The 25,494-nt window shown below is 41.3% G+C and overlaps 1 protein-coding gene across 1 annotated transcript in view; it reads left to right on the plus strand.

The window, feature by feature from the left end:
• The window catches only part of myo3a (myosin IIIA), a 92,427-nt gene that overhangs the window by 57,459 nt on the left and 9,474 nt on the right, over window positions 1–25,494 (plus strand). The window contains exons 12-31 of the mRNA XM_035412833.1: window positions 685–789; window positions 930–1,013; window positions 2,235–2,437; window positions 3,628–3,726; window positions 3,894–4,008; window positions 6,136–6,262; window positions 6,860–7,070; window positions 9,315–9,462; window positions 11,327–11,480; window positions 12,004–12,092; window positions 12,187–12,316; window positions 15,121–15,200; window positions 18,476–18,553; window positions 19,187–19,392; window positions 19,779–19,890; window positions 20,180–20,342; window positions 20,852–20,938; window positions 21,352–21,475; window positions 21,675–22,929; window positions 23,412–23,556. Of these exons, the coding sequence (XP_035268724.1) occupies window positions 685–789; window positions 930–1,013; window positions 2,235–2,437; window positions 3,628–3,726; window positions 3,894–4,008; window positions 6,136–6,262; window positions 6,860–7,070; window positions 9,315–9,462; window positions 11,327–11,480; window positions 12,004–12,092; window positions 12,187–12,316; window positions 15,121–15,200; window positions 18,476–18,553; window positions 19,187–19,392; window positions 19,779–19,890; window positions 20,180–20,342; window positions 20,852–20,938; window positions 21,352–21,475; window positions 21,675–22,929; window positions 23,412–23,556 (3,715 nt within the window). The remainder of the gene's footprint in view (window positions 1–684; window positions 790–929; window positions 1,014–2,234; window positions 2,438–3,627; window positions 3,727–3,893; window positions 4,009–6,135; window positions 6,263–6,859; window positions 7,071–9,314; window positions 9,463–11,326; window positions 11,481–12,003; window positions 12,093–12,186; window positions 12,317–15,120; window positions 15,201–18,475; window positions 18,554–19,186; window positions 19,393–19,778; window positions 19,891–20,179; window positions 20,343–20,851; window positions 20,939–21,351; window positions 21,476–21,674; window positions 22,930–23,411; window positions 23,557–25,494) is intronic.

Genomic DNA, 25,494 nt, shown 5'->3' on the forward strand with positions numbered 1-25,494 from the left:
TCTTTCGTAGATCAAACTGAAGTAAAAATATAATCAATCAAATGTATTAAGACTGAAGTGCATAGTTGCAGGCCTATTCAGTGTATGGTATCAAAAATGTAAATAAATAAAATGTGAAAATAAAACAACTCTCTTGTCACAAACCTACAATATGACCCCATTAAGTTATCTGAACATAGTGATTGAATGTCTTCGTCAGAGTATTGAAAAATATCATAAGATAGATAACATCCCCTTTTAAACAAAACAATAACTATTGCAAAGACATATGTGCTGTTAAGAAATGAAACAATGAATAACTCACATTTTAATTCTTATTGAAATACCACCATGATCAGAAAACATTAGGCCTACATAAATAGGAGAGGGTTAACTGAAAAAGGTCAAATTCTCAATCAGTAAAAATAAATGGGTTATTCAAATTAATTTTTGTCTGCTTACATGCGATTACTTGTAACAAGTATCCCTTTGGGGAAGCATTGGTAGTTTTGGCTCCTGGAAATAATTTAGGCCGTTTGATAAAGTGGCACAGTGAAGAAACATATCTTGCAAATTTGAACGTTGGCTATTTTTCATTGACATTGGCATCTACATTTTTATGAGACACTGCACTCCACACTCATTATTCTAATGTATTCTAATGCATATATATGTGTCTGTATATCATCTTCCTTCCTATGACAGTTCACAAAGATATACATAGGAGCAAAGCGGACAGCAAACCCGCCCCATGTCTTTGCTGTTGCTGACATAGCCTACCAGTCCATGGTGTCCTACAGCGCAGATCAGGTACAGAGATATGTAAAATTAGCAATTTATTCATTTAGCAGAAGCTTTTAGCCAAGAATAATAATAATAATAATAATAATAATAATAATAAGCTGCTGTAGCTTATGTTATGTTATATCCTTCAACCCTCCTCCTTCCAGTGCATTGTCATCAGTGGAGAGAGTGGTGCTGGGAAGACGGAGAGTGCCCACCTTCTGGTCCAGCAGCTGACAGTACTTGGAAAGGTAGGCAAACCACACAGTTGTAGCAGCAGGAGTCTGCAGTCCACTAGGCTATGATAGTATGTAAATTTGATGGGTCCCTGAAATGTACTAAATTTCTCATTTGGGTCCTGATATTAATAAGTATTTTGAATTTGGGTCCTAATATTAAAATGTTTATGAACCAGTGGTGTCGAGCTCAGAGCAGTTCACTTGATGAATTGGCTGCAGGACTGCACGCTGACATTTTTTAGAGGGCAAACAAAAACCTCACAAGTCTTAATAAGAAATTACTTTTTAAAATTATAATGAACATGCAATGCCTGACTGAACAATTTCCCTGGGTTTTTCTAAACCTGTCTGAAAATATCACTGAGCTGAATCACAGAACTTCTTCTCTACATGATAATTTCATTGCCAGTGCTGTTGTTTATATAATTCCCTGTTACTCAAATCACAGGCCTTTAGGGCTGAATACTGCTGATTTTCCACCCTCTCTTTACCTGGAAATCAAAAGTGAAGACTGTCTGACCAATCAGTTGCACTAATTGTTCAGTTAATTACATGGGAGAAAGAAAACCAGGGCCGGTTTGGGTTTGAGAACGAGATTTGAGTGTCCATGATGTAGTTGTTTGTCTTTTTAATAAGCCATTCATATTGAAAGTCAGTGGGCTTTCTATATAAAGGGCTTAAACCAACTGAGGTTTTTGACAATTAAAATAAAGCACAAACACACAGATGTTTTTGCTCTTTGAGGCAAATGTCAAGCACAATATCACAGCCATGCAGAATTTTAGATTCTCCAGAACACAGCAGATTCTAGACAGAGGTGCCACACCTAACCCAGCCAGAGCTCCCTGCTACGCCGTTCCGGTTGTGATAATGTAGGCCTGATTTGAAGATCCTGAGGCAGTCACTGAGAGAGACAGTGGTGATTTTAAAAAGCCGTGTGAAATTAGCATTTCAAGTGCTGCAGTTCATCATCTTTGATTTAAACATGGGCAAAATAAAAATGCACATGAATTACAGGAGAAGGGAAATGTCTTTTGTGATAAAAAGGCCTGAATAATTAGGCGGTGTGGGATCTGAATTTTAATCGCTGTCACTCTTTCACGTTTTATGCGAAGCATATCTGCTTTCCCTTTGCAGTGCTTGAAAAATGGTTCTATTATGGCAGATTACTGTTTCCTGATTCTCCCCTCCCCCATCGTTTACATGTATTTGTATTTTTTTGTTTTTTTACAGGCAAATAATCGAACACTCCAGGAAAAGATTATCCTGGTCAATAACCTGGTTGAGGCCTTTGGGAATGCTTGCACTGTCATCAATGACAACTCCAGTAGGTTTGGGAAGTACCTGGAGATGAAGTTCACTGGCGGGGGCACGGTAGTGGGAGCCCAGATTTCCGAATACCTCCTTGAGAAATCCAGAGTCATCCACCAAGCCTTGTGAGTCAGATCTCTGGCATGGACATCTTCTTGTCCTTACAGAACTGTGTTATTCGCTCTCCTGTACTGTCAGTATTCCCAGTGAGCGAAAAGAGTAAATGTTTTGAAGCCTCTGACATTTGCCATCAAACTGAAGTTAATACATTCTTCTCTCCAGGGGAGAATTGCAGAGTTGGTTTTTTGTTTCTTATTTGATCACAGATTAAGGTTCTTAAACCTTGCCAGGGGGATTTTGAGCTGTAAGCTTTTAAATTTGTCTTTGTGAAAAATTGACTGAAGTCTGGAACATCAGTTCTCTTTCGTCAATCCTCCAGTAAGCAATTTGGTTTTAATTTTAGCTCACAGCAGCCCACGTTTTGGGCCAATTTACTTGTGTATCATATTGTCACAGGATTATCTTTTTCTGCAAATTGTCGAAATGACAGGCAGCCTTTCTGTGATATTAACAGGGTTTGAAATGCAATCAGACTGCTGCATTTCTGGAAATATTTTTTTGTTTAGTCAGACATGTTGGCACTCAGAAATCAGCCATCAGCAATCAAAATCAATAGAAGAGAACCGCACTCAAATGTCAAGAACTGCTGTGCCCCCTAATTTACTTTTGACCGTAGAATAATTCCCTGTGTTTTATTAATGATGATTATTAATAATGATTATCTTGAAAATGTAGTTCTTCACAATCACTGTGGTTCTAAAAGTGGTGAAAAGACTAACAGAGGTTTTCCATATCAAACGATAGGCATAGCACAAAATAAAGTAAGGTAACATAAGATATTTGCTTCTGAAACCAGTGCCATGGTTTCTGTTTTTGGACTCACTAATGTTTTTTGCTGTTTTCGTACTCACAAATGTTTTGTGTCTCATAACGCAGGTAAGTCTCATGCTTACTTTAGAAAAAATGTATGTATTTATATGTCTATGAATGTCTGTTTATTGATATCATGAGTAGGAGGCTGTTCAGTGTATTACAATTTTCCTAAAATGCCTGCCGTATTCAGTGAATGTGTTGGTATCTTATCTGCTTCTCCAAACCTATTACAAATTGTTTACATCCTGAGCAATACAGTAAAAATGGCTACAGTCAGTCATGTTATGTTAGTTTTCTGAGTGGTTCACATCACTTTTATTTATATTTAGAACTAAGTACCAGAACACCAGGTGTGTGATTTGGTATAATTGTGTTTTTCCAGAGGAGAAAGGAACTTCCATATTTTCTACTATATTTATGCTGGCTTGGCTGAGAGAAATAAACTGGCTCATTACAAGCTGTCTGGTACCAAAACTCCAAGGTAAGTTTCATGCTGTATGGAAAACTTGTACTGCATGTGTATGTGTTGTGTATGTGTGTGTGTTGTATGATTTATATACATTTGAATAAATATCTAAATTTATTTATTTATTTATTTATTTTAAAATTTGAATCATTTTGTTTTTATTTTTATCTATTTTTTTGCAGGTACATTCACAATGAACAGGTAAAATTGGTGCCTGACATTGTGAGCAGTGCTTTCCATAAGGAGCAGTTTGACTCAGTGGAGCAGTGCTTCAAAGTGATTGGCTTTACGCTGGAGGTACGCATGAGAAAGCTTCATTAATTACTACTGCAGCATGTCAATTATGAGGTGATATTCATTGTGTTTGTGAAGATTGTTTTCACTGCTACAAAGCCTTTGCAATGTGGTGCATTTTTGTTTTTAATTAGCTTTCTTTAGAATACAATTTAATAATCATTATTAATAATAATAATAATAATAATAATAATAATAATACTTTTTTTCAAAAAGCCCTGGCTATAAGCTATAAACTAGCACAAGCCAGTCGGCCATAAACAGCTGTTTACGTTTATTAGCTGGAAACATTGATGATAGTATTGTGTTTTTTGAGTCGCTCAAATTTGGCAAGCAAGAACAAGCATATGCTCTCACCATCAGCAAAATTAATGAGGCTTTTTGAGGCCCTGCTAATAGCCGAACGCAGGTGGCATTCACACGTCAAAGCCACTTATCAGATTTTCACTGACAACTTGTTTTGACCAAGTCAAACCGTTAAATTTGAACCATTTATTTTTTTCTGCCAATTCCGCATCGCCAGTTGTATTTGTAGGCCCATCTCACTGCCTCCATCACATGGAGAGAGCACAGATGCATGTGCAAACTACGCAAACTTGCTAGCTAACACTTACTTTCATTCTCCTGCCTGAAAACTGAACACAGCAGTCACTGCATCGGGGGAGTACACTTTAAGCGTAGCTTGTGCTGAGAGACCACCTGTGCATTAGTGACTAGAGGAGTCATTCTTGTATAAAATTATGTGAGGACAGCCATGTGAACTGAAACCCACCCTCGGTGGGTGAAGCTGTTGGCTTCCCCATATTATTTGTTGTGTAATTATGTGCCATCCTGTGGGGCTGCTAACCAAAGTCAGTGCTGGTAAGGTCAGGATTTGATGCTAGGACAAGGGACACATCCACACACTGGAACCAACACTCTTTGAAAAAAGGGTTCTGAAGGGATTCTTTGGCTTAGCTTTGTAAGGGAACCTTTGTCAGTTCTTTATAGAACCCTTATGGAGTGAACCATTTTGCAGACAACGAATCCTTGAACTATATGGGGTTTGTCTATGGAGACACAGCCAAGCCTTTTGAGACCCTTTCTTCTGAGAATGTAGTATCCATGCGGAATGGTCCTCTGAGCATTCCCACAGCCACTTTCCTCAGGTACTGCCTTCATTCTGTGGCCCTGTGAACCTTTACAGTAAGAATAGTACATGATTTATGTGTGCTAAATGAACTTTGTCACATAGGCCACACAGTACTAGCACTTCCTAGGAAAACAAATTAACTTGTTTATTTTTGTGGCTGAGGAGGTAACCCACAGTGCAGTCCAGACTTCACTCGCTGTGTCCATGAAAAGATGCAGGCTAATGAGATTTTCATTGGTGACAGTGGTCTGACTGCTGTGATTTTGATAGGACGTGGCATGTAACGGAGAATGCGTGTAATCATGGGGACGTTTGTGTCAGTACGCCTTTGCAAATGGTTAACCGATGTAATCCAATGTCTTGGTTCAGGTACACATAAGTACTGTGATGCATAAGGAGGCAACAATTTAAATGTGTTAAATGCAAATATGCCTTAATGAGAAATAGAATCGAATAGAAAACAAGACCAGGTTAAAACCTAGTATATGGCTGGACCTAACACACATGATCCGGCCGACCAATGGTGTAACTTCATAGCTCGGCCGACCAATGGTGTAACTTCATCACCCAGTCAGTCAGTTAGTCAGTCAGTCAGTCACTCACAGACAGTCGCGTTTGTAGCGCTGTTGCGGTCCAGCCAATAACTACATGTATGTACTATTTGTTTTGTGAGTTTGTCCACCTTTTCCCTACAAAACCGCAATATTAATTTATAAATGTTTGTGTGTTCACTGCATTATATGGTGCTGATTCACTAATTGTTCGAATTAAATTTGAGTTGAAGAATGAGAGTTTTTACTTTTGAGCTGTGTCATGGGTTTGGCACCATGGCAACAAGTGTTGTTTTGCTCTGTATGAATTTATCAATTGTTTCAATTGTTCATCACAATCATGGCAACCTGCTCAGAACTTTATCCAGCTGTGTTTGGTCATCATCAGGAATCCATTTTTATTTTTCATTTAATCAGTTGGGTTTCATTTTGTCTCTGTACCTTCAGGAGCTCGGAAGTGTTTACAGCATACTGGCTGCCATCTTGAACGCTGGCGACATCGAGTTCACCTCGGTGGCCTCTGAGCATCAGACCGACAAAAGCAACATCTCAAACATTGGTGTGCTGGAGAACAGTGAGTCAGTTCTATGCTTATATAAATGCAAAAAATGACTGTCTCCCCTGGCAACCCCGCTAAGGATGACCTCTGAATAGAGTCAACTTGTTCTGAGCTAAAAAGGCGAATTTACATGCTCTTGTGATAGTATGTGCGTGTACGTTATGTACAGTACATTGTAATGTAATCTGTACACAATGTACTTCTGTGGAGACTACGACTCACACATACACAGATACACTTATAAACCTAAGCCTAAATGTTACATATATTAAGATTTAGGTTTAAGGCAGAAGTCAATTTTATTTTGAAATATTTAATCAAAGTTGTACTGTATAAGAAACTGGAATGACAAAATTTTGTTTCTTGAAATATATAATTAAATATTTTTGTATTATTATATATATATATATACATATAATATTTTTAAAAATTCTTAATGAAACATTTGCATGTGAGAAAAGTATTAAACCACATATGTTGCAGTGTGTACCCAGATTGCAATCGTTAAAAAAAACACTAGAAAAGAGGAGAGGCTTGTTCTGCTGCACTCATCTTCGCGGTGCGTCGGAATGCGGTCACGAATGTCACTTCCTCTGGTTTGCGTCCCCGCAGCGGCGTCACTGCTGTGCATCCGCTCTGACGAGCTGCAGGAGGCGCTGACGTCCCACTGCGTGGTGACCCGCGGAGAGACCATCGTCAGGCCCAACACGGCGGAGAAGGCCTCGGAGGTGCGCGACGCCATGGGGAAGGCCCTGTACGGCCGCCTCTTCAGCTGGATCGTCAACCGCATCAACTCTCTGCTGAAGCCTGACAGCCAGCTGAGGTGAGGGGGAGGGTAAGATCATCTTGGAAGGCGGGGCTAACACATCAAAAGCTCGGGGGCATGGATTTTTGGTTGTCGTGTCACATGTCACATCTGTTTGGTGTGTCACATGGTGTGTTCACTTTATCGAGGGTGATTGGTGGTGCGTAGCTTGTGTTTTACACATTTCGCCTCATTCACAAATCATGTGTACAATTAAATTTGATCGTTAACTGTGCTTATGAACATTTCCACTAACATTATCATTTTTTAAAATCTGAATTTGTTCTTTGATTAGAAAAAGTATGTGTTTGGAAACACATGTAAAGGCATACGCAGAAAATGTTTCCATTTAGAGTGCTTTTTTATTCATGCAAAGTCATTTTAAGTGCTTACGGACCTCATGATAACCACAAATGTTTATCAATACAACTATTATATTAATATAAAAATATATTAATATTAAATATGCTATTGATTTTAACTACATTGAATAATCTATCTGAACAGCCTTAAATTTTTCACTAGCTTTTGATTTCAGTTTCAATTCAGCTTTATTTAGTTTTGAGAACAGATTTGATAGTTCAGTTTAGTTTTTAAGACTCTCTTTTTTATTTTTATTTCAACTGATGATGTTTTTTCCTCATACTGTTCGTCTTAGATTTATTTTACAATAATACCTTGTTGGGAACCTGTGTAATTAATTTTGCATAGTGATAAAAGTGACTTATGACGATTGGTAATGATATATAAAGACTTACAAACCCTCAGCCAAACCCAACACTTAGCAGTGGGGTGTTTGTTACTTTTGGCATTTTTAGGAACCGCGCATATGAGGCATGGATACAATCGCAGGGAGCGATGAACGACTGATGCTTGCACACAACCCTGCTGGTGGCATGTCTTTTATGGGATTGCTAGTGTGTTCCCTCATGCAAATCAACATGAACAGGCACAGTTTATGTAAGCCAGTAATCCCACACTAACAGTAATCCCCAACAGTTTTTCGTCAGCCAATAGCTAGTGTATTGGCCCAGTGTATCCTGAGACACATTGTCCCCACAGATAAAAACAACATTATGCCAACACTGAACATGCTGGATCACCATCAGTTACACCAACAGTTCCCATGAGGGGTTGGCAGGTCTGGTGCTGTTGCGCTGTGGCCACGTCCACCTTCAGGGTCAGCTCCGAATCCATTTGGAAGGTGAAGAGAATTGTACTGACCATATTAAAGCCTACAGCAGCTCCCTGAGCCCTAGAGCCGTCCTCCCCTGATGATGGGCTAGCCTACTCTGCAGGAATTTATCATCCTTGCAGATAATTTGTTTTGTAAGAAGAAACATGGATTAGACATTAGACACATAATACGCTGTTAGTTCCGTTAATAAAAAACATTTAAATAATAAAATGCTCAGTGAGGGACCTCTGTTGAGATGTTTTACAAGATGTTTTCCCCAGTGAAGTGTGTGGTTTTAAAGTTCAGCAATGGCACACAATAATTCTGAAACAATGGAAGATGACCAGCTACAGTATTTAAAGGCTCTCATTCATTTTGTCCAGAGGCAACAGTTTGATTGTATGGATATTGCTATTAGCTGTTCAGAGGACAGGCACAGGAACCAGGACCGTTATACCAGTTGGTTAACATTTTTGAACCATTTTAACCATTTACATTTGAAGATCCCTGACATAAATTGAAAATAATAGAATTTATTACGTAAGTAAATATGTTTTAACATATAATGCTAGATATATTTACAGCAGTGTAATATGGCAATGTGTGAAAGCAGTAGTTTACCATATAGTTCTAGTATAGTATTCTCTATATATTGTGGGCATATACAGTGTAAGTGTTCCACTCTTACTAATATGTTTTTCTGTATTGAATTTCCTTAAGCTATGACCTTATTTGGCTGGGTTGATTGTGATATATTATACTGTCTCTCCTCCCCCCCTCCACCCATCCATCCGTCCATCATCCATTGATCTATTCATCCATCCATTCAGAGCTGCACTGAGAACTTAATGGTTAACAAACCACTTAATTTCTTTCACTCTATTCAGGAAAGGATTCAATCAACTTTTTTCCCAAGCCAAATCATATGAAGCTGTCATTTTTTCTTTCAAAAAACAGTTTTGGCGAGTTTTAGCGATTACTGCGCTTGACTGTAATAAAAAAAATGAACCCTTAGATCATCGTGTATCAAAGTTAAGGACAAATCTGTTTGTTTGCATCCATTTTAAATCCCTTCCCCAATGCAGTGAGGAGGACAAGAGTCTGAATATTGGAATCCTTGACATATTTGGGTTTGAAAATTTCAAGAGGAATTCCTTTGAGCAGCTGTGCATCAACATTGCCAACGAACAGATCCAGTTCTACTTCAACCAGCATATATTTGCCTGGGAGCAGGTACGTACCAATCCCATTCCCCCAGTCTAAGATATAGCTGTCTTCCTGAGATATTAATAGCTTCTGCAAGCTTGCGCGACTCCTGGGAGCATTTATAAGGCTTTTTATCACCTTGAAAGCCTTATTTCCATCTAAATGGTGATTTTATATCAGCATGTGGTTTAGAATGGGAGTAGGCAAAAGCAGAAATGTACTCATTTTCCAAAGGAAGTGTCTGCAGTTCCTTCACCTTCTGCCCGTGACTGAACTTGGCCTCAGGGCAGATGGAGGTTTTTAAAATGTTTTGATTTATATCTTTCTGTTTATCTTTCTTCACCCGCCATCCGCCCCCCAAAAGTCTTTTTGTAAGCAGTACAGAACAGTAAATCAAGTGAAATTGCACAAAGTCATGGTATAAATATTTAATTCAGCTCAAATATATATGTATAGCACTTGACTCTGTGACATACTGTAGATGCTTTTCAGGAAAACAGAAACTAGGGGCCCCCAAATCCCCCATTAAAACACTAAGTGAGGTAAAGAGAAATGCTCAAACAGTGGTAAGAAAAACTCCAGTCGGATGAAATCTCCAACCACACTTACTCTTCTGGAGTGAATAAGCACGCTAGAAAACCCCAGCTGGGCTTATTCTGCAACACTGTTTTCTTTTTTTACATTTATAATTTCTAATTCCATTGACAAAGAAAAGCCAAACGATGACAGCACTTTAAGCCTTTTGTGCTGTGGAACACAATTTGAAATGTGCTCACACAGTAGATTAAATTGCACAGAATATATAGCTTGACTTCTGAAATCCTTCTGAGAATTATAGCTTGTAAATAAGCTTTTTTTGCGTGTGAAACAGTAACAGTAAGTTGGGATATTGCTGTAAGCACAGCAGCCTAATACTCAGCTATGCAATGTATTTTTTCATTGTTTTGAATGTGTTGTATTGTTCCACTGGGGCACGCGTTTCAGAAGCAATAGTTGTTCTGTCTAAAAGAAAAGAGGTTACTGTGCGGCGGCAAAATGACTTTACCCAAGGCTAGGAGTTGTACCTTATTTCAGAGATTAGATTTCTCAGACGTGCGTGCACTCAGCTACCTGGGGGCTAAAAATGCAAACATTCGCCTTCTTGTTTCATACCTTGCTCCCATGTAGACAAAATGTCAGCCAAGCCCCCAAGCCCCCCCCCCCCCCACCTGCATATACGCCCCTCAGCCCCTGCCCCCTGCCAACCCCCCCAACCACAGCCCACCACCTCCCACCCGGCAGCGTTCCTCAGGCTGATATATATGCTGCGCCTCCTCAGCTGATCTCCATGATGTTGTCATGCCAGGTGAACACAGAGCACAATGACGCCGCTCTGTCCTTGCGCATGAGGACCCAGTGTAGTGTGGTGCTCCACCCTTTCGAGCCTCGCCGTGCCTGCACGCCGCTGTTCTGGGAGAATTCCACCGGCCTCGCTCCCTGTCAGCATCCAGCTGACGTTTCACGGTCACTTTAAATACACAGTCTCTTTCAGCAGTGGCTTCAGACTATTAACTCCTTGACCTTGGGGCTTAAGTTCCTCCGGGGTTTCTTGAGTCAGTAAATAATTTTTCCAGTTTTACGCCCAAGTGGCTTCAGGGTTTCTGTTTTTTCGATTCTGTCCGGGAGAGGTACTCTACGCAGTGCTTTTGTATACAGGCATTATTGTGTTACTAATAATGACTTTGTGTATTGTGATGAAGACAAGTCACCATTACATGTCATAACTATTCTTAAAAGTTAAAATAATAAATAAATAATAAAATAATATTTATATTCATCATTTTTAGAATGCTGGCAAAATAGGGAAGCCAGCCAGAACTCTGTAACCTTGTTTCTGTCCCTGTCCTGATAGGACGAGTACCTGAACGAGAGCGTGGACGCGCGCCTGATCGAGTACGAGGACAACCGCCCCCTGCTGGACATGTTCCTGCAGAAGCCCATGGGCCTGCTGTCCCTGCTGGACGAAGAGAGCCGCTTTCCCCAGGCCACCGACCAGACGCTCGTGGGCAAGTCCTCCCGTCACCCCGACTGTACCGCAACCCTCCGCGGTCCAGATCCGCACCCCAGATACGTTTCAGTCGTCTCATCGCCCAGAACAGACAGCCTGTTCTTTTCAACGGCGCCCGTCTTGACCTTGGGGTGTCTGGTGACGGAGGCCTACAACAGCGCACACAATGAGACGCAGTCATCAAACATTTACCGCTGTGCTAAGTTTACATCTGTTTTGTCCTATTAAGAACAACACAATGAATTGGTGAAGTGTCGCATGAATATTTCAGGGTGCTAATATAAGCGGCCCCATAGGTAGGTTAAACATAGCTTTTCCAATTGTAACTTGATAAGACTAAAGACCCCGCCACGAATGAATTTGCCACGTTAGCTTTGTTTTGATTTAGCTGCTCATTTTTGTAATGACCTGCCATGTTCTGCATTAAATCAGGTCTCAGATCCTTATAAGTTGCATGAATGTCTCTCTTTGATGACACAGTGGGATGCTTGATTACGCCCTTCCCTTTTGCATCCCTGCAGAAAAGTTTGAGGACAACCTGAAGTCAAAGAACTTTTGGAGGCCGAAAAGAGTAGACCTGGGCTTCGGGATCCATCACTACGCTGGAAAGGTACATGTAATGAGATTTTTTAAAAATTCACCCCGCTCCACCTGGGAGACGTCTTTGCCACATCTTATTCTTCATTTTGGATGTCGTTGTCCAGGTCATCTACAACACAAGTGGCTTCCTAGCGAAGAACAGAGACACCCTGCCTGCCGATATCGTCCTGCTGCTCAGGTCCTCAGAAAACGACCTCATCCGCAAGCTGGTCACTCACCCCCTGACTAAGACAGGTAAACCTGACCACAGTGACGCTAGCATTCCACTCACCTGGTAGCGTGGTGCCATTTCCTCTGAGTACTGAGGTTAACTAACGTTCCTTAATTACTCAAGCGAACGACGTTTCATAAAAACATATCTTCCCGTTTCTTTCCCTAACCCCGAGCAAGGAATTACTGACGATCAAGGTTTGTTAAAATTTTAATTGCAATGCTATGAGTAAAAATGAATGAAACAAAAAGCAAACGAGCTGATTTCACTTTTTGCAGTGCGACCTCCTCCAAAGGGGGTCCAGCTTTATTTTGCGAATGGCTGGTTGCTGCAGCGTGAGTACTCATCATTACGGAGGAGTAACCAAATGCGCATCCAATCAAGTAGCTCAAAATCACTGTTGTGTACTGTTCACTTACATTTATTTATCAATTTTGTTTTGATTATTATTATATTATTATTTCATTAATAATAATAATAATAATAATAATAATAATATTATTATTATTATTATTATTATTATTATTATTATTATTATTATTATTATTATTACTGTTCTTATTATTGTTTACCTCCACAAAAGGAAAACCTTTTCTGTTTTCCTTTTGTGGAGTTACCCCACGTGACCCCATGAAAGCACACGCGCCGCGCTGTCTGCCTCCAGGCGTGGAGGAGTTAGCCACGCGTGATACCCGCGCGGTGAATCCGCCGACGGAGGGGGGAGGGGGGTGAGCGGGAAATGGGTCGGGGGAGGAGAAGGGTTTCTGGGATATTCTCAGTTCATCCTGGACGGGAAGGGCAGACGAGTCGGGACCAGGCGGAGCAGATGAGCTAACAGCCAAGGCTGCGTTTCACCCCTCGCGCAACACGCTGCACGCCGCGCGCGTCAGGCTCCGCGCCGCCGCGTCACGTGACGCGCCTCTCCCCACACAATAGGCATCAGTTCTCGCACGAGCGCTCGCACCTCGCGCGGATCATTCAGCCGCGGCCGGGAAATCGACCGTCATCGATCGCGGCTTTATGATTTGCCCGTCACGCAGTCTAAGCCAGACACAATCTACGGCCTTATCCCCATTGATCCAATGAAGTTTTCTCTCTGCTTGCCCCTTTGCTGCCGCCGAACTACCCCCTTTTTACGTCATTTCTCCTGTTCGTCGTGAATCAGCTTGCGCGTGATTCCAGAATCTTTAACCCCCCATCACCATCTCTAAGCACCTCCCTGCTTTGCAGTCTGTGTGCTTCCTGGGATAATTAACAGCACGGGTGAGGGGCGGAGCTGAGGGAGGTCACCTGATACTCTGCTGATGTAAATCACTGGGTTCAGTGACATTTGTAGCAGGCTCAGAATTGTTCTCCCCCCGCACGTTGTGTGGGCCTCAAATACGTCCAGATTCTGTCAGTGCGGCCCGATAACACAGCGACAAAGCGCAGGATGTGAGCATTTTGTTGAAGCTGAATACAAACTGTGCTCTTGAAACCCTGGAAACGTGTTTGGTTGGACGTGAGGGGTTGATCGATGACTGGTATGGTGTACAAAACAAAAAGGCAGGTTGATAGATGATTGGTATTGTGGACCAAACGCTGCTCCAGAGCTGCATTTTTCATGCAGGAGACCTACAGGCAGTAAAATATCTGCTCCTGGCCGCTTCAGTTGGGTGGGCAGCGAGTGCGATGGAGCCAAAGATCGTACCTCATTACCTCAGCTGATGCTACAGCGGGCAGACACAGGCAGACTCTCACACAAGCAGGCACAGGCCAAGCAGACAGTCAGGTGCAGACAGACAGAGGCAGACACAGGCAGATTCTCACACAGGCAGACACAGTCACTTGCTGTCAGACACTGTCAGACACAGTCAGACACAGTCAGACGCAGTCAGACACAGGCCGACACAGTCAGACACAGTCACATGCAGACAAACACAGTCAGATGCAGTCAGACACAGTCAGACACAGTCACATGCAGACAAACACAGTCAGACACAGGCCGACACAGTCAGATGCTGTAACACATAATACTTAGATAAATACAATTTATATGTTACAAAGCTAGATCTTTTAACACTAACTTTGTTAAAAGTAACACAAAATGTGTTGTCCTGAACTAGGGCAAGGAGTTGTGTTTAAAAATGACTGTTTTGATGGTACAGATGCACATATGATGACTCTCAAAACGGAGGGGATCTGGAGTGATTTAATAACAAAGAATAGAATGTAGAGTGCATGTAGCACTATTTGTGTAATCTTATTTGTGTGAGTTATTAGGCTGCTTTTTACTGACTGGCTGATACAGTGGGGGGGCTGATATGTAGGTAATTCTTAATTATTATGTAAAGGTAATTATCCTAAGCCTTTATCTACTTTTGGGAAGTACAGGCATTGTGGGGCTAAAAGCACTTATCAACTTCTTTCAAAGTCTTTGCTCAAGTTATTAATGCTCTCATTTTGATTGCTTTGTGATTGCTTTATTAGTGTCTGCCAGCACTAACTTCATTTCTCACAGGGCTATACAGCTTGATACAGTTTTTGATAAAGGGCAAAGTTATTACGATTCCCATGAGATAATGGCAAATAGATAGGAACGATATGGTTCAGTGGAATATATATTCACGCACCTATTATCTCCATATAACGAGCACCCAATTTAGTGTGTAATAAAGTTTACTAAGCCTAATATTCAGTCGGACGTAGTAGGCCAGGGGGAGTGTTGTCAGTTGTGTTCTCAGAGGTTAAGCATAAAGTTTGAAAGGCCCTCTGGTCAGTTTTGAATGTCTCTGTGTCGACCCTTAATATGACAGCTCTCTTCTGTTTTACTTTCCCTCTCTTCCAGGAAACCTTGCTCACACCAAGGGTAAAGCGATGGGGAGCACTCATACGCATACCCCCCAGCGCACCATTAAGTTTGCCAAGGTGAGTTCATTAGACTTACCACTCATCCTAATTAAAAATGCATGAACAAACCAGTTTTGTGTGTTCTTTCTCTCTTCTCTCCTATTTCTCTAATTCACTTTCTCTTACTGTGGCTGTTCTTCTCTTTCTCTCTCTTGTCTAGCTTTCACTCATTCTTTCTCACTCCCTTGCTCTCTCTCTCTCTCTCTCTCTCTCTTGTTCTCTCTCTCAGACTAATTAACCTCAGGTATCATCCCTGTCTCTTCCCCTCTGGTTTCTCCTTGTATAGATGGGAATGCTTGTGTTGTTGAGTTCACTGAGTTCAGTCAGTGAGGTAATAATGATTTTATCCCCTTCCCCCCATCTATACACTAGAGATTAGAAACTCTAGAGATGAGAATAGAAAAATGTAAACAAAAGCTTTAACATGCTTCTCCCTTTCCCGCCTGCCTCTAGGCTTCGCTACAGCATAGCAGTGTGGTTATACAGGCTTGCTCCCATAGATTAATAAACTAAGAGCAGATGTTTCCTGAGTTGTTGGTCTGATTACGTTTTGGAGGAAGAGCTCTTACACTACCATTCAAAAGTTTAGAATCACAGAGAAATGTTTATGGTGAAAGAAATTGATACATTTATTCACCAAGGTGGCATTAAATTAATCAAAGAATGCAGCCAAGACATGTTATAAATCACAATTTCTTGGCATCTCACTCATGGAATAGCCTTAATCTCTCTCTCAAAAAACAAACAAACAAAAAAAAAGACAATTGTCTGAAAAGTTTCTAAAGAAAGCTGTCTCTTTTTGGCCATTTTTTTAAACCAAAATTGAACTTTAGAAATGCCTGTGTACTATATACTGTAGCAACTTTATGAAAGATATTTTTTAGCTTAATTAAATAGCACAATTGTTTTCAGTTGTGGTTTACATAATGGGAGTGCTTTCTCTAGTACCAAATTAATACTTAAGGATACGGTAACACAGTGTGCTGTCAGTACATTGGAGGAATGGCTGTTGAAAATGGGGCTTTGCAATCTTATGTAAAGATTGAATTACAAAACTGTCATTTCAAACAGTAATAGTAATTTGTAACATTACCAATGTCTTGTATTTTTCGATCAATTTAATGTTACCTTGGTGAATAAAAGTATCAGTTTCTTTCAAACACATAAAAAAATTCCAGTGTTTACAAACTTTTTAATGATAGGGTACATGTGAAAATATCATGTTTTCCTCACTGTTTGCAAATAGTTGCTCCTCAACATTTTTTAAGAAACATAATATTAGAAATGCTAATATGTACTGGTTTTTTCCTCCAGAAATGTAAGTAAGAGACCCTCCCTGCTATATGTAACCCTTCCCCCTATATAAATATTCATGTGTGCATTTTGTAACTGCTATAATTTGAACACAATTTAAAAATAGTATGCATTTAATTTCCAGTCATTGAGCATGAAAAGGGGTTACGTGACACAAGATTTAAGGCACATTGTAGAATGGCTAAAGAATGATGAGGACATGCATATATTAGCATTCATTTGCATGTTTAATCATGTTTTTTTTTTTCTTAAGAGAACTCAATTTTAAGTTCCCTCCTTTGTACACTAAACATAACTGCAAAATATTTAATACATATTTGATATGAAAAGGGCAAAAACAAAATCAAACAGTTCTGATAACCGTCGAAAGGCAGCAGGCCACTGAAAGACAGATGCTTTTGTTCAAAAGCAGAAAAAAAATGAACTGCAAAAATGAATCTGATGAGATCCTGATACCCACATGTTAGGAGTATTGGTTGTTACATTTAAATTAGGCTGCATTTCAAATACTTTAAATACTTTTAAAACATTACATTTTGTAATCTTCAAAGCTACTTTCGATGATTGAGTCAAACAAAACACTAATATTTTTCTTATAGCATTTATGTGTTTCACTTAATTATGGCTATTTTCAGATTTGTAACACTTTCATATATTTTTGTCCAAAGTTGTTTGGAGTACCTGCTACAAACAAAAGTGTATAAATGATTTAAACATTTTATAATGTAATATCTCATGTGAATACTGTATGTGGCTTTATGTAATATTTCATGTTATTAAATGTGCCTATGTTATTTTCACACATACATATTTCACTATATGAGCTCATACCTGTTCTTGCCAATAACTCTACAGTGTAGTGCTTATTAGGAATGTTTTCCTAATGTAAATTATTAAAATGTTGTTTTGTCCTCAAGATTGAATGTAACACCCATATGAATATAATCTCCAAGGTCAGATCCATCATACAGTAATTGTCCATTTGCCCTAGGGACTAAGTCATAATGCATATGATATATTTCCTATCACACGCTCCCTGAGCAGAACTTTTGAAGGTTTTAGTTATTTTATCCATGTTCTTAAATAATAGACTTCATGTTTTGTCTGTTTTTAATGGACAGTAATCCAATGCTCCATACATTACTATTGAAGTAATTTATGTAAGTTAAAATTGCCATGTGTTGGGAAATTTGGCAACTGAATAGCCAAAACAATGTTCAGATGTGTATTAGTTTACATTCAGCATAATCAAAACATGCAGTACATGGGATGGTTATGAACCAAACCTGTCCATTATTGCCACTAGGCTAATGACGATGAAGAGAAATAAATGTGTATTGTGCACATTTTAGGCATTTAGCAGATGCTTTAATCCAAAGCAAATTACCCAGAGTACATTCTTAGTGATTCTTTGTCATTCATTGTAAACATAATCCATTTATACAGCTGGATATTTACTGAACCAATTCAGATTCATCACCCTACTCAAGGGTACAACAGCAATGCCCCACCTGGAAATCAAACCTACAACCTTGATATTGCAAGCCTAGCAATTAACTAACTAACCACAGTAATTAACTGTGGCTAATATTAGATAAGTACATTTTAGTGTTTTGCCCATGTGCCCTTTTCTTAAATGCTGGAAATTCCATTCTTCCTAGGTTTTCAGAGCCAGGGGAATTTTGCCTTTCCTCTTGTATGTTTTAAAGGTCCAGTCAGGGGTTCTGTGTTTGCCACAATGACTTTTAATGTGGCCTTTAAATCAAATGAGATTAAATTCCAAAAATGTACCTTTTTGCTGAAAGGTCACATAAAGAAGTGGGGCAGGGGGTCAGATTCTCTCACAGGAACAGACAAACAGGAATGATATCAAACTATGTACAGTGTTTGCTTTGATTAAATGCACATATGTGGCCATGCACTGCATAGCGTACATGGTGTAACCTTTTAAATGTCTCAAGTGTTTTATTTGTGTCCAGGGTGAGAGTGGAGAGTCCACCCACCATCCCAGAGAGACCACCAACATGAGAACCCAAACGGTTGCATCATACTTCAGAGTAAGATCACAGGCCAACAAAATAATGAAATGAACAGAACACCTCGTGAAGGGGATGGCTCCCATCAGAACAGCTGCTACTTGCTTTCTTACTGAAGTTATTGTTTTAAGTAGTTTTTTCTCATATTTTATTTAAATCAGGTTTGATTATTAGCAGCGTAGTCACAAGCTGCAATGTGTGCAAAACAGATTTACTGTATGCTTCCCGCGAGAACTTCTGGAAAATTATTTCTGCTCAAGTCTAAGATGTAATTGGGTCTTGCACATTAGATCACTTCCTGAGTGTCAATCTGACAATGAAAAAGCTATGAAGAAGACAAAACTAGTACACATAGGTACAGGGCAACAAAAAATAAAGTCTAATTGAAGAGTAGAGTTCACCCTCTCCTTGTTTAAATGTTGCCAATGACTTGATTGATGTTCCCTATGCAAACAAACAGTGTTTATCCTGATGAAGACCATACAGCTTAATAAACATGGTCAGTTAATTACAAAAGTAGCTGGAACAATGGTACAGTGAGCAGGAGTTCTCCATTTTCCTGAATTCTTCTGTTTATGTTACTACATGGAGACAAACCCCTGAATGCCATCGTTCACAGCCGGCCTTCCTCAGAACCTCTTTCCCACCCTCCAGTATTCCCTCATGGACCTGATGTCTAAGATGGTCGCGGGGCAGCCCCATTTCGTCCGCTGCATCAAGCCCAACAACGACCGGCAGGCCAACAAGTTTGACAGGGAGAAGGTCCTGATCCAGCTGCGCTACACTGGCATCCTGGAGACAGCCAAGATCCGGAGGCAGGGTTACTCCCACCGCATCCTCTTTGCTAACTTCATAAAGAGGTGAGAGAGTGCAGGAGAGTGGGTCCCCCCCACCCCACACCCCGTGTCACTACCTCCTACCCCCCCCCCCTCAATTTTAAGCCACACCCCTCTTTATTCCCCACCCCACGGCTCCCAGACATTTGGTTTAGTCTTATTAATTAAGCAATATGTTTCTAGTTGGATTCATCGTGTGGTTCGTGTGCAGAACTGAGGACCACCAGCCTCTTCGCATGACATCTCTCATAACTGCTTTATTCAGGTCTTGCAGAGTCACTCGGCTGCTCTCAAACAGTGTTCAAGACTCAGGGCCCACCCATTTTATTTCCTCCTCATATCTCGAGGCGTCTGCTGGGCCTCTCAGAGATGCTGCTTTTTGGGTTAGCTCCATTGGCCATTTGTTACAGGTACTGCATCCTGGCCTTCCGAGCAAACGAGGACCCACCAGAGAGTCCTGAGACGTGTGCTGCCATACTGGAGAAAGTCAAACTGGAGAACTGGGCCCTGGGGAAAACCAAAGTAAGGAAGGACTACGTCCTCACTGTAAGATCTCTCAAACTATGGTCCGTTCGGTGCCAAAGCAAGACTACCTATCAGTTTCAGGACTGCACTCAACCTCTGTGCCATTTGGTAATCTTACACAAGCTTTTACTCAGGGTTATGCTCAACAAGGTAAAGGTTGAGCCTAAGATTGGTGTAATTATAATGAAAGAGCTTGGCTCTAGTGTGACTGGCATAAACCTGGAAGACAATTGGATCATCAGGTCAAACGGCGTGTGTGTGTGTGTGTGCGCACTGTGATGGTCAGGTGTTCCTGAAGTACCACCACGTAGAGCAGCTGAACCTGATGATGAGCCGGACCATCGACGGGATCATCCTGCTGCAGGCCTGTGTGAGAGGCTGGCTGGGGGCGAAGAGGTACCGCAGGATGCAAGAGAAGAGAGAGCAGAGTGCAGTCGTCCTGCAGTCCGGTGAGCTCACATGTTTAAAAATCCTGGGTCTTTCCCTCCTTTTTAACTGCACTTAACTGCACTCACTTGACAGCTCATATTGCAATCACACTTTCTCTGTACATCATGGCTTTCGTTGGCATGTACTATTCTCAAAATAATTAATATATTTTTCCACATTGGTCAGTTCTGGAATTTATGATACAACCATAGTGTTGGTGACAGATATAAATTGTGTGATATTGTAATGTTAGCACACAGTAGTGTGGCTGGCTAGTGGGAACTTAATTCTATGCAAGGTGTGCTGCATAGAAGGTTTGGCTTAATGGCAAAAGCACAACCTTTCCTGTAAAACTCCAGACAGATTGGGGATGGCACCCTGCCACATGCAGGCAGTGAAAATTAGCTACTGATGAGAAGGTGAACAGATACCTTCCACATTTTGTTCACCCACCACATTTTGTTGTGGGCTTTTAGTTCAGACTTTGGACTATTTTCAAATTTCTTGATTCAACTTTATTTCCCACCAGCTTACAGAGGCCACAAAGTCCGCAGAGAGGTGAATGGGGATCGAAGCAAAGCCAAGACGGAGGCTTTCATGATCCATTTTCAGGCTGGTAAGAGGCATTTTTTCTCTTTTCTCATTTTGCAATATGTGAAAAATGATGCACAGACTTTTCTGATGTTTAGTTATGCTTGTGGCTTGTGGTAAAATGAATGCATACTTGGAGAAAGCTGAATATGATTTGTAAGACAGCAAAAACAACATCTTACCATGAAAGGATACTCACCCATATCATTTTGATAATAAGATACTTTTGAACATTTCTTACTAAGTCTATTGGCTTTTATACAGATATGTGTACTGAAACCACAGCCTTAATTAACATTCTACCAAAATCATCATGTCCAAAATCTGTATCCAATTATCCAAGTAGTGGAATCCACTAGTTTATGTGGTGACAATATTGTATATGTCAAGACATGGGAAAAAAATATCATATGCCTTTGCTCTGTCTCTATCTGTCAGTCTGCAGAGGCTACCTTGCAAGGAAGATGTACAAAGAGTTGGTAGATGAAAAGAATAAAGCAGCTATAAAGATCCAGGCTCATTACCGTGGACACAAAGAGAGGAAGAGCTTCAAAAAGAAAAAGTATGTCTCCTGAATTTCTACCATTTAGCTCCCCTCCCTTACCATGTAACAATCTGGGAATGATTGACAAATGAAAGTGTGCAGTCAGCAGCACTTTAATACTGTAATTGTATGCTAATAACGCTAAGGCTAATTATAACAACTGTATTAGTGCAGCAATAGTAACCATACCAACGCTGTGTATCCTCCTCCCTTTTAGGGAAGCCATGCAGAACAAAAAGCAGGAAGAAGGGAATGTGGAGGAGGTGCAAAATGAGGCCCTGTCTGAGGCCGTAAGCAGTGAGGAAGGAGGGCAGCTGGCAGAGGAGAACCACACAGAGGAGAAAAGTGCAGGAGAGAAAGGAGAGGGGCAGAATGGATCGGAGGAGGAAGAGACAAAAGCAGCCGTAGTGCTCCAGAGCAACTACAGGGGCTATAGGGAGAGGAAGAAGTTTAAAGAGGGCCGTCAGGCCAAGGCAGGAGATGCGATCCCCACCGAGCCCCAGGGTCCGGGGGACCAGGGCGAGGACGAGGTGGAGCTAGCCGAGGAGGCGGCCGAGGCAGAGGAGGCCGCTGCCGCAGAGGACCCCACCGCCACCCAGGAACAGGAAGGGGGACAGGAAGCAGGAGGACTGGAAGTGAACCCTGACCAGGAAGCCAAAGCCGCCACTGTCATCCAAAGCAACTTCCGGGGGCACAGGGAGCGGAAGAAGCTGGAGGAGGAGGGCAAGCTCCCAGCCAGGGGAAAGAAGGCCTCCCCCGAAAAAGACCAGCCGCCTCAGGAGCCCAAACAGGAGCCAGGTGAGGAAGCCCCTGAAGAGCCCCCTCAGGGTCCTCTGGAAGAGCCCCCTGAGGAGCCTGCTCAGTCCCCAGAGAAGGAAGAAGAGAAGGAGAAGGCAGAGGAGGACAACGCAGGGCCGGCAGGAGGAGAGGACGAGGAGGCCAAAGCCGCCACCGTCCTCCAGAGCAACTTCCGTGGTCACAAGGAGCGCAAGCGGCTGCAGGAGGAAGGGAAACTTCCCAAAAAGAAAACGGCGGAAGCCGAAAAGAGCTCAGTGGACAAGGAGCATGAGACGGGGGCTTCGGACCCGGGACCGGAGCCAGAGCCAAAAGCTGAATCCACGACCGCAGAGCCAAAGCCGGACCCAGAGGCCCCCAGTGTGGGTGCGGAGGTGGACGAGGAGAAGGCGGCCACAGTCCTACAGAGCAACTTCCGTGGGCACCAGGAGAGGAAGAGGCTGAAGGAGGAAAGAGAGGCGGGGAAACAGTCGGATAAGAACGAAGATGAGGACGAGGGCGTTTCGGAGCTTAACGGCGCTCAGTTAGAGCCTGAAGAGCCCAGTCCAGACGACCGGTTTGAGCAGGAGCAGGCTGCTGTGAAGATCCAGAGCAACTTCCGCGGCTACAAGGACAGGAAGAACCTCAAGATGTCTGCGGAGAAGGAGACTGAGGAGCTGGAAAGCTTTTCTGAACAAGTAAGGAGTTGGGGGCAGAACTGACACATGGCTCATGTTTACATGGATATGTGCTTCCTTAATTAAATCTTTGTTTAATAATTCAAGACTCCTGACTTTGATTTGACCTTTGAATCTGTTTTTGTTTGACAGTGTGTTACAGTGCTTCTGTCAGACTGCCAAATTAAAAAAACAAATTCTGTTTTAAAAAAAACGGAATTATTTGTATTGTATTTGTATTTGTATTTGTACTCAAAACTGAAAAAGGTATATATCTGGCTATGTATCATCTCCTCCTAAGATCTGGAAATTTATTTTTTTCCCCTGTAAGGGACACAAGTCTCTGGTCTTAATCTCTGGAACCATATTTCCTAATATGTTGAAACCTACGCTACTAGGGACATTGAATAAAAATAAAATAGATAATATTTTTGAAAATTATATATATTTTTTCATGATTTTCTGCCTGGCCTCTTAAATCTAAATATTTTCCCCTGGATTAGGTAAGCACAGCTTCAGATAACTACTTGTCACTCCAGAAGAAGCTGAACGAGATAATCCTGGCTCATCAGATGAACCCCTCCAGTAATGGCATGTTCATGAAAGGAACCCAAATCAACGGATACTTGGCTACCCAGCAGCAATCAGGTGGGCTTGACATAGGGATGTTCTGCGGGTTCCATTCAGAGCTAACAGCGAGCACAGTGCTAACCCTAGCCCCAATCTTTACTATTTTTCTTCAGGTAGTAGCTTCATGAATGCTTTCTTTAATGAACTAGCCTCCTTGATTGTAAATCCCCTTTTGCCATTTGGCGTCTTGTCAATAATGTTTAGGTTGGGAAATGTAAATAGCATTGGGAGTAGTGTTTTGGCCCAAATTGAATTTGAAGTGATATAATTAAAACACATTTCCAAGAAAACCCACAGCTGTTGTGATACCTCAGCTCTTTGAGGCAAAAAACACAGACTCAAATGCATTGGCTTATTGAATCATCTTTCAATTCAACAATCTTTATAAGACGAACCAGGAGTCCAACAACTTGTCATTTAGTGCTCCTCTGAAGGCACATATGAAATAATGGCATTAAATGATGCATGAACGGCAAAGTAATTACAGACTGAGAGACATTTTTCTCCAGGTAAGAAACAAAAAAACAGATAATAAGATATTGCAGACTTGATGTTGTCAGCAAGGTGTTTCCACACCCTGGGGAGCTGAAAAGAAAGAAAAGAAAGAAATGGTAGAAGAAACTGATGGTGGAGTAAATCATGAGGGGAGGACAGAGAGAGCAGGAGGTAATGATAGCTTAGAGATAAAAAGCAGAGTGATTAATACAACAAGCAGCAAGAATGAGCCTTTTTTCTTCTCAATCCAGAATGTGCTTCTCAACCACATTATGATACTGCCATACCACCCTTACCTTCACAAGGCTGCACAGTTCTATAGGAAAGTCAAAGACACACAAATATTTTATGTCAGTTGGTAGCTGGTTGGTGTCCAATATGGAAGAGCTAATCCAAGGCTCTGTGGCTGACCTAATCTCACCCTCCTCCAAGTGACAGGAGGTCAGCTGTGCCTCACAGTGATCTCCCAGTCATTGTCAGGTAATGACATACACCAGCTGAGGCCCAAACTTGCCATGTTTAGAGTGAAGAGCCCAGCCTGTGGTTGTGGTGAATACCATGAAAAGTCACTTAAAGAGAATTTGAGTATCAAAATTCAGAATCACCTGGAAAGAAGCTGTAATGTACCATGGAAGACCAATGGGGATTGATTGAATGCTTTTGGGTAATAAAGGCAACAGACCAAGGAAAGTGGGCGAGAAACAACAGTTTGAACAGGTTTAATTTGCCATAAAATTGAGGAAATGAGGACAGTGGCGTACCTGTGTAAAGAGAACATTAAATAGAACTACTGCAGGTGACACAGAGAGAAAGACTCTGGTGCGCTCAAGGGCAATAAACAGAAAAAATTGGTGGAGGTGCCTACACTCAGATGCAAGCACAGTGCTAACCCTACCCCTAATCTTTACTAGTTTTCTTCAGATAGTAGCTTTCTTAAGTATTAGATTCAAAATGGCTTGCACCTGGACAGAGCTTGTGTACAAAGCTTTGTTTGAGCAGAAAAAAAATATCTATGGTCATTGCATAAGAAACATCAGTAGTGAATGGAAGAAAGCGCAGAGAGCAGGGAACAGGCTGGCAGGGGTTTGTAGGAGTTCCGTAATGTTAAGTAGTCCCTGGAGGTCTAAAACCAACTGAAAATGAAGGACAAGATGCAGTGTTGGGAATAGTCCAACTTCAGGTCACACACAGAGAAGGCATTTGATAGAATATCTGGGTACATGCTAGTAGAAGTGTTCAAGACATAGGGATTGATGCTCTCTAGACAATGGATAAAATGACAAGGCCTAATTGGGTTGAAAGAATAGGTTGGTCTGTTCTCATCATCAAATATTCTTATGTTCTTATGTTCAAAGTTGGACCAGGAATGCTTAGCTTTCATTTTTACTTAATTTGTCTTGTCATTTTCTGCCGCTGATAATTTTATCAGTGGAGTCCCCATTTTCTGTTGTAGTATATGAT

The sequence above is a fragment of the Anguilla anguilla genome, chromosome 4 (genome assembly GCF_013347855.1).
Source record: "Anguilla anguilla isolate fAngAng1 chromosome 4, fAngAng1.pri, whole genome shotgun sequence".
In the NCBI taxonomy this organism is placed as follows: Eukaryota; Metazoa; Chordata; class Actinopteri; order Anguilliformes; family Anguillidae; genus Anguilla; species Anguilla anguilla.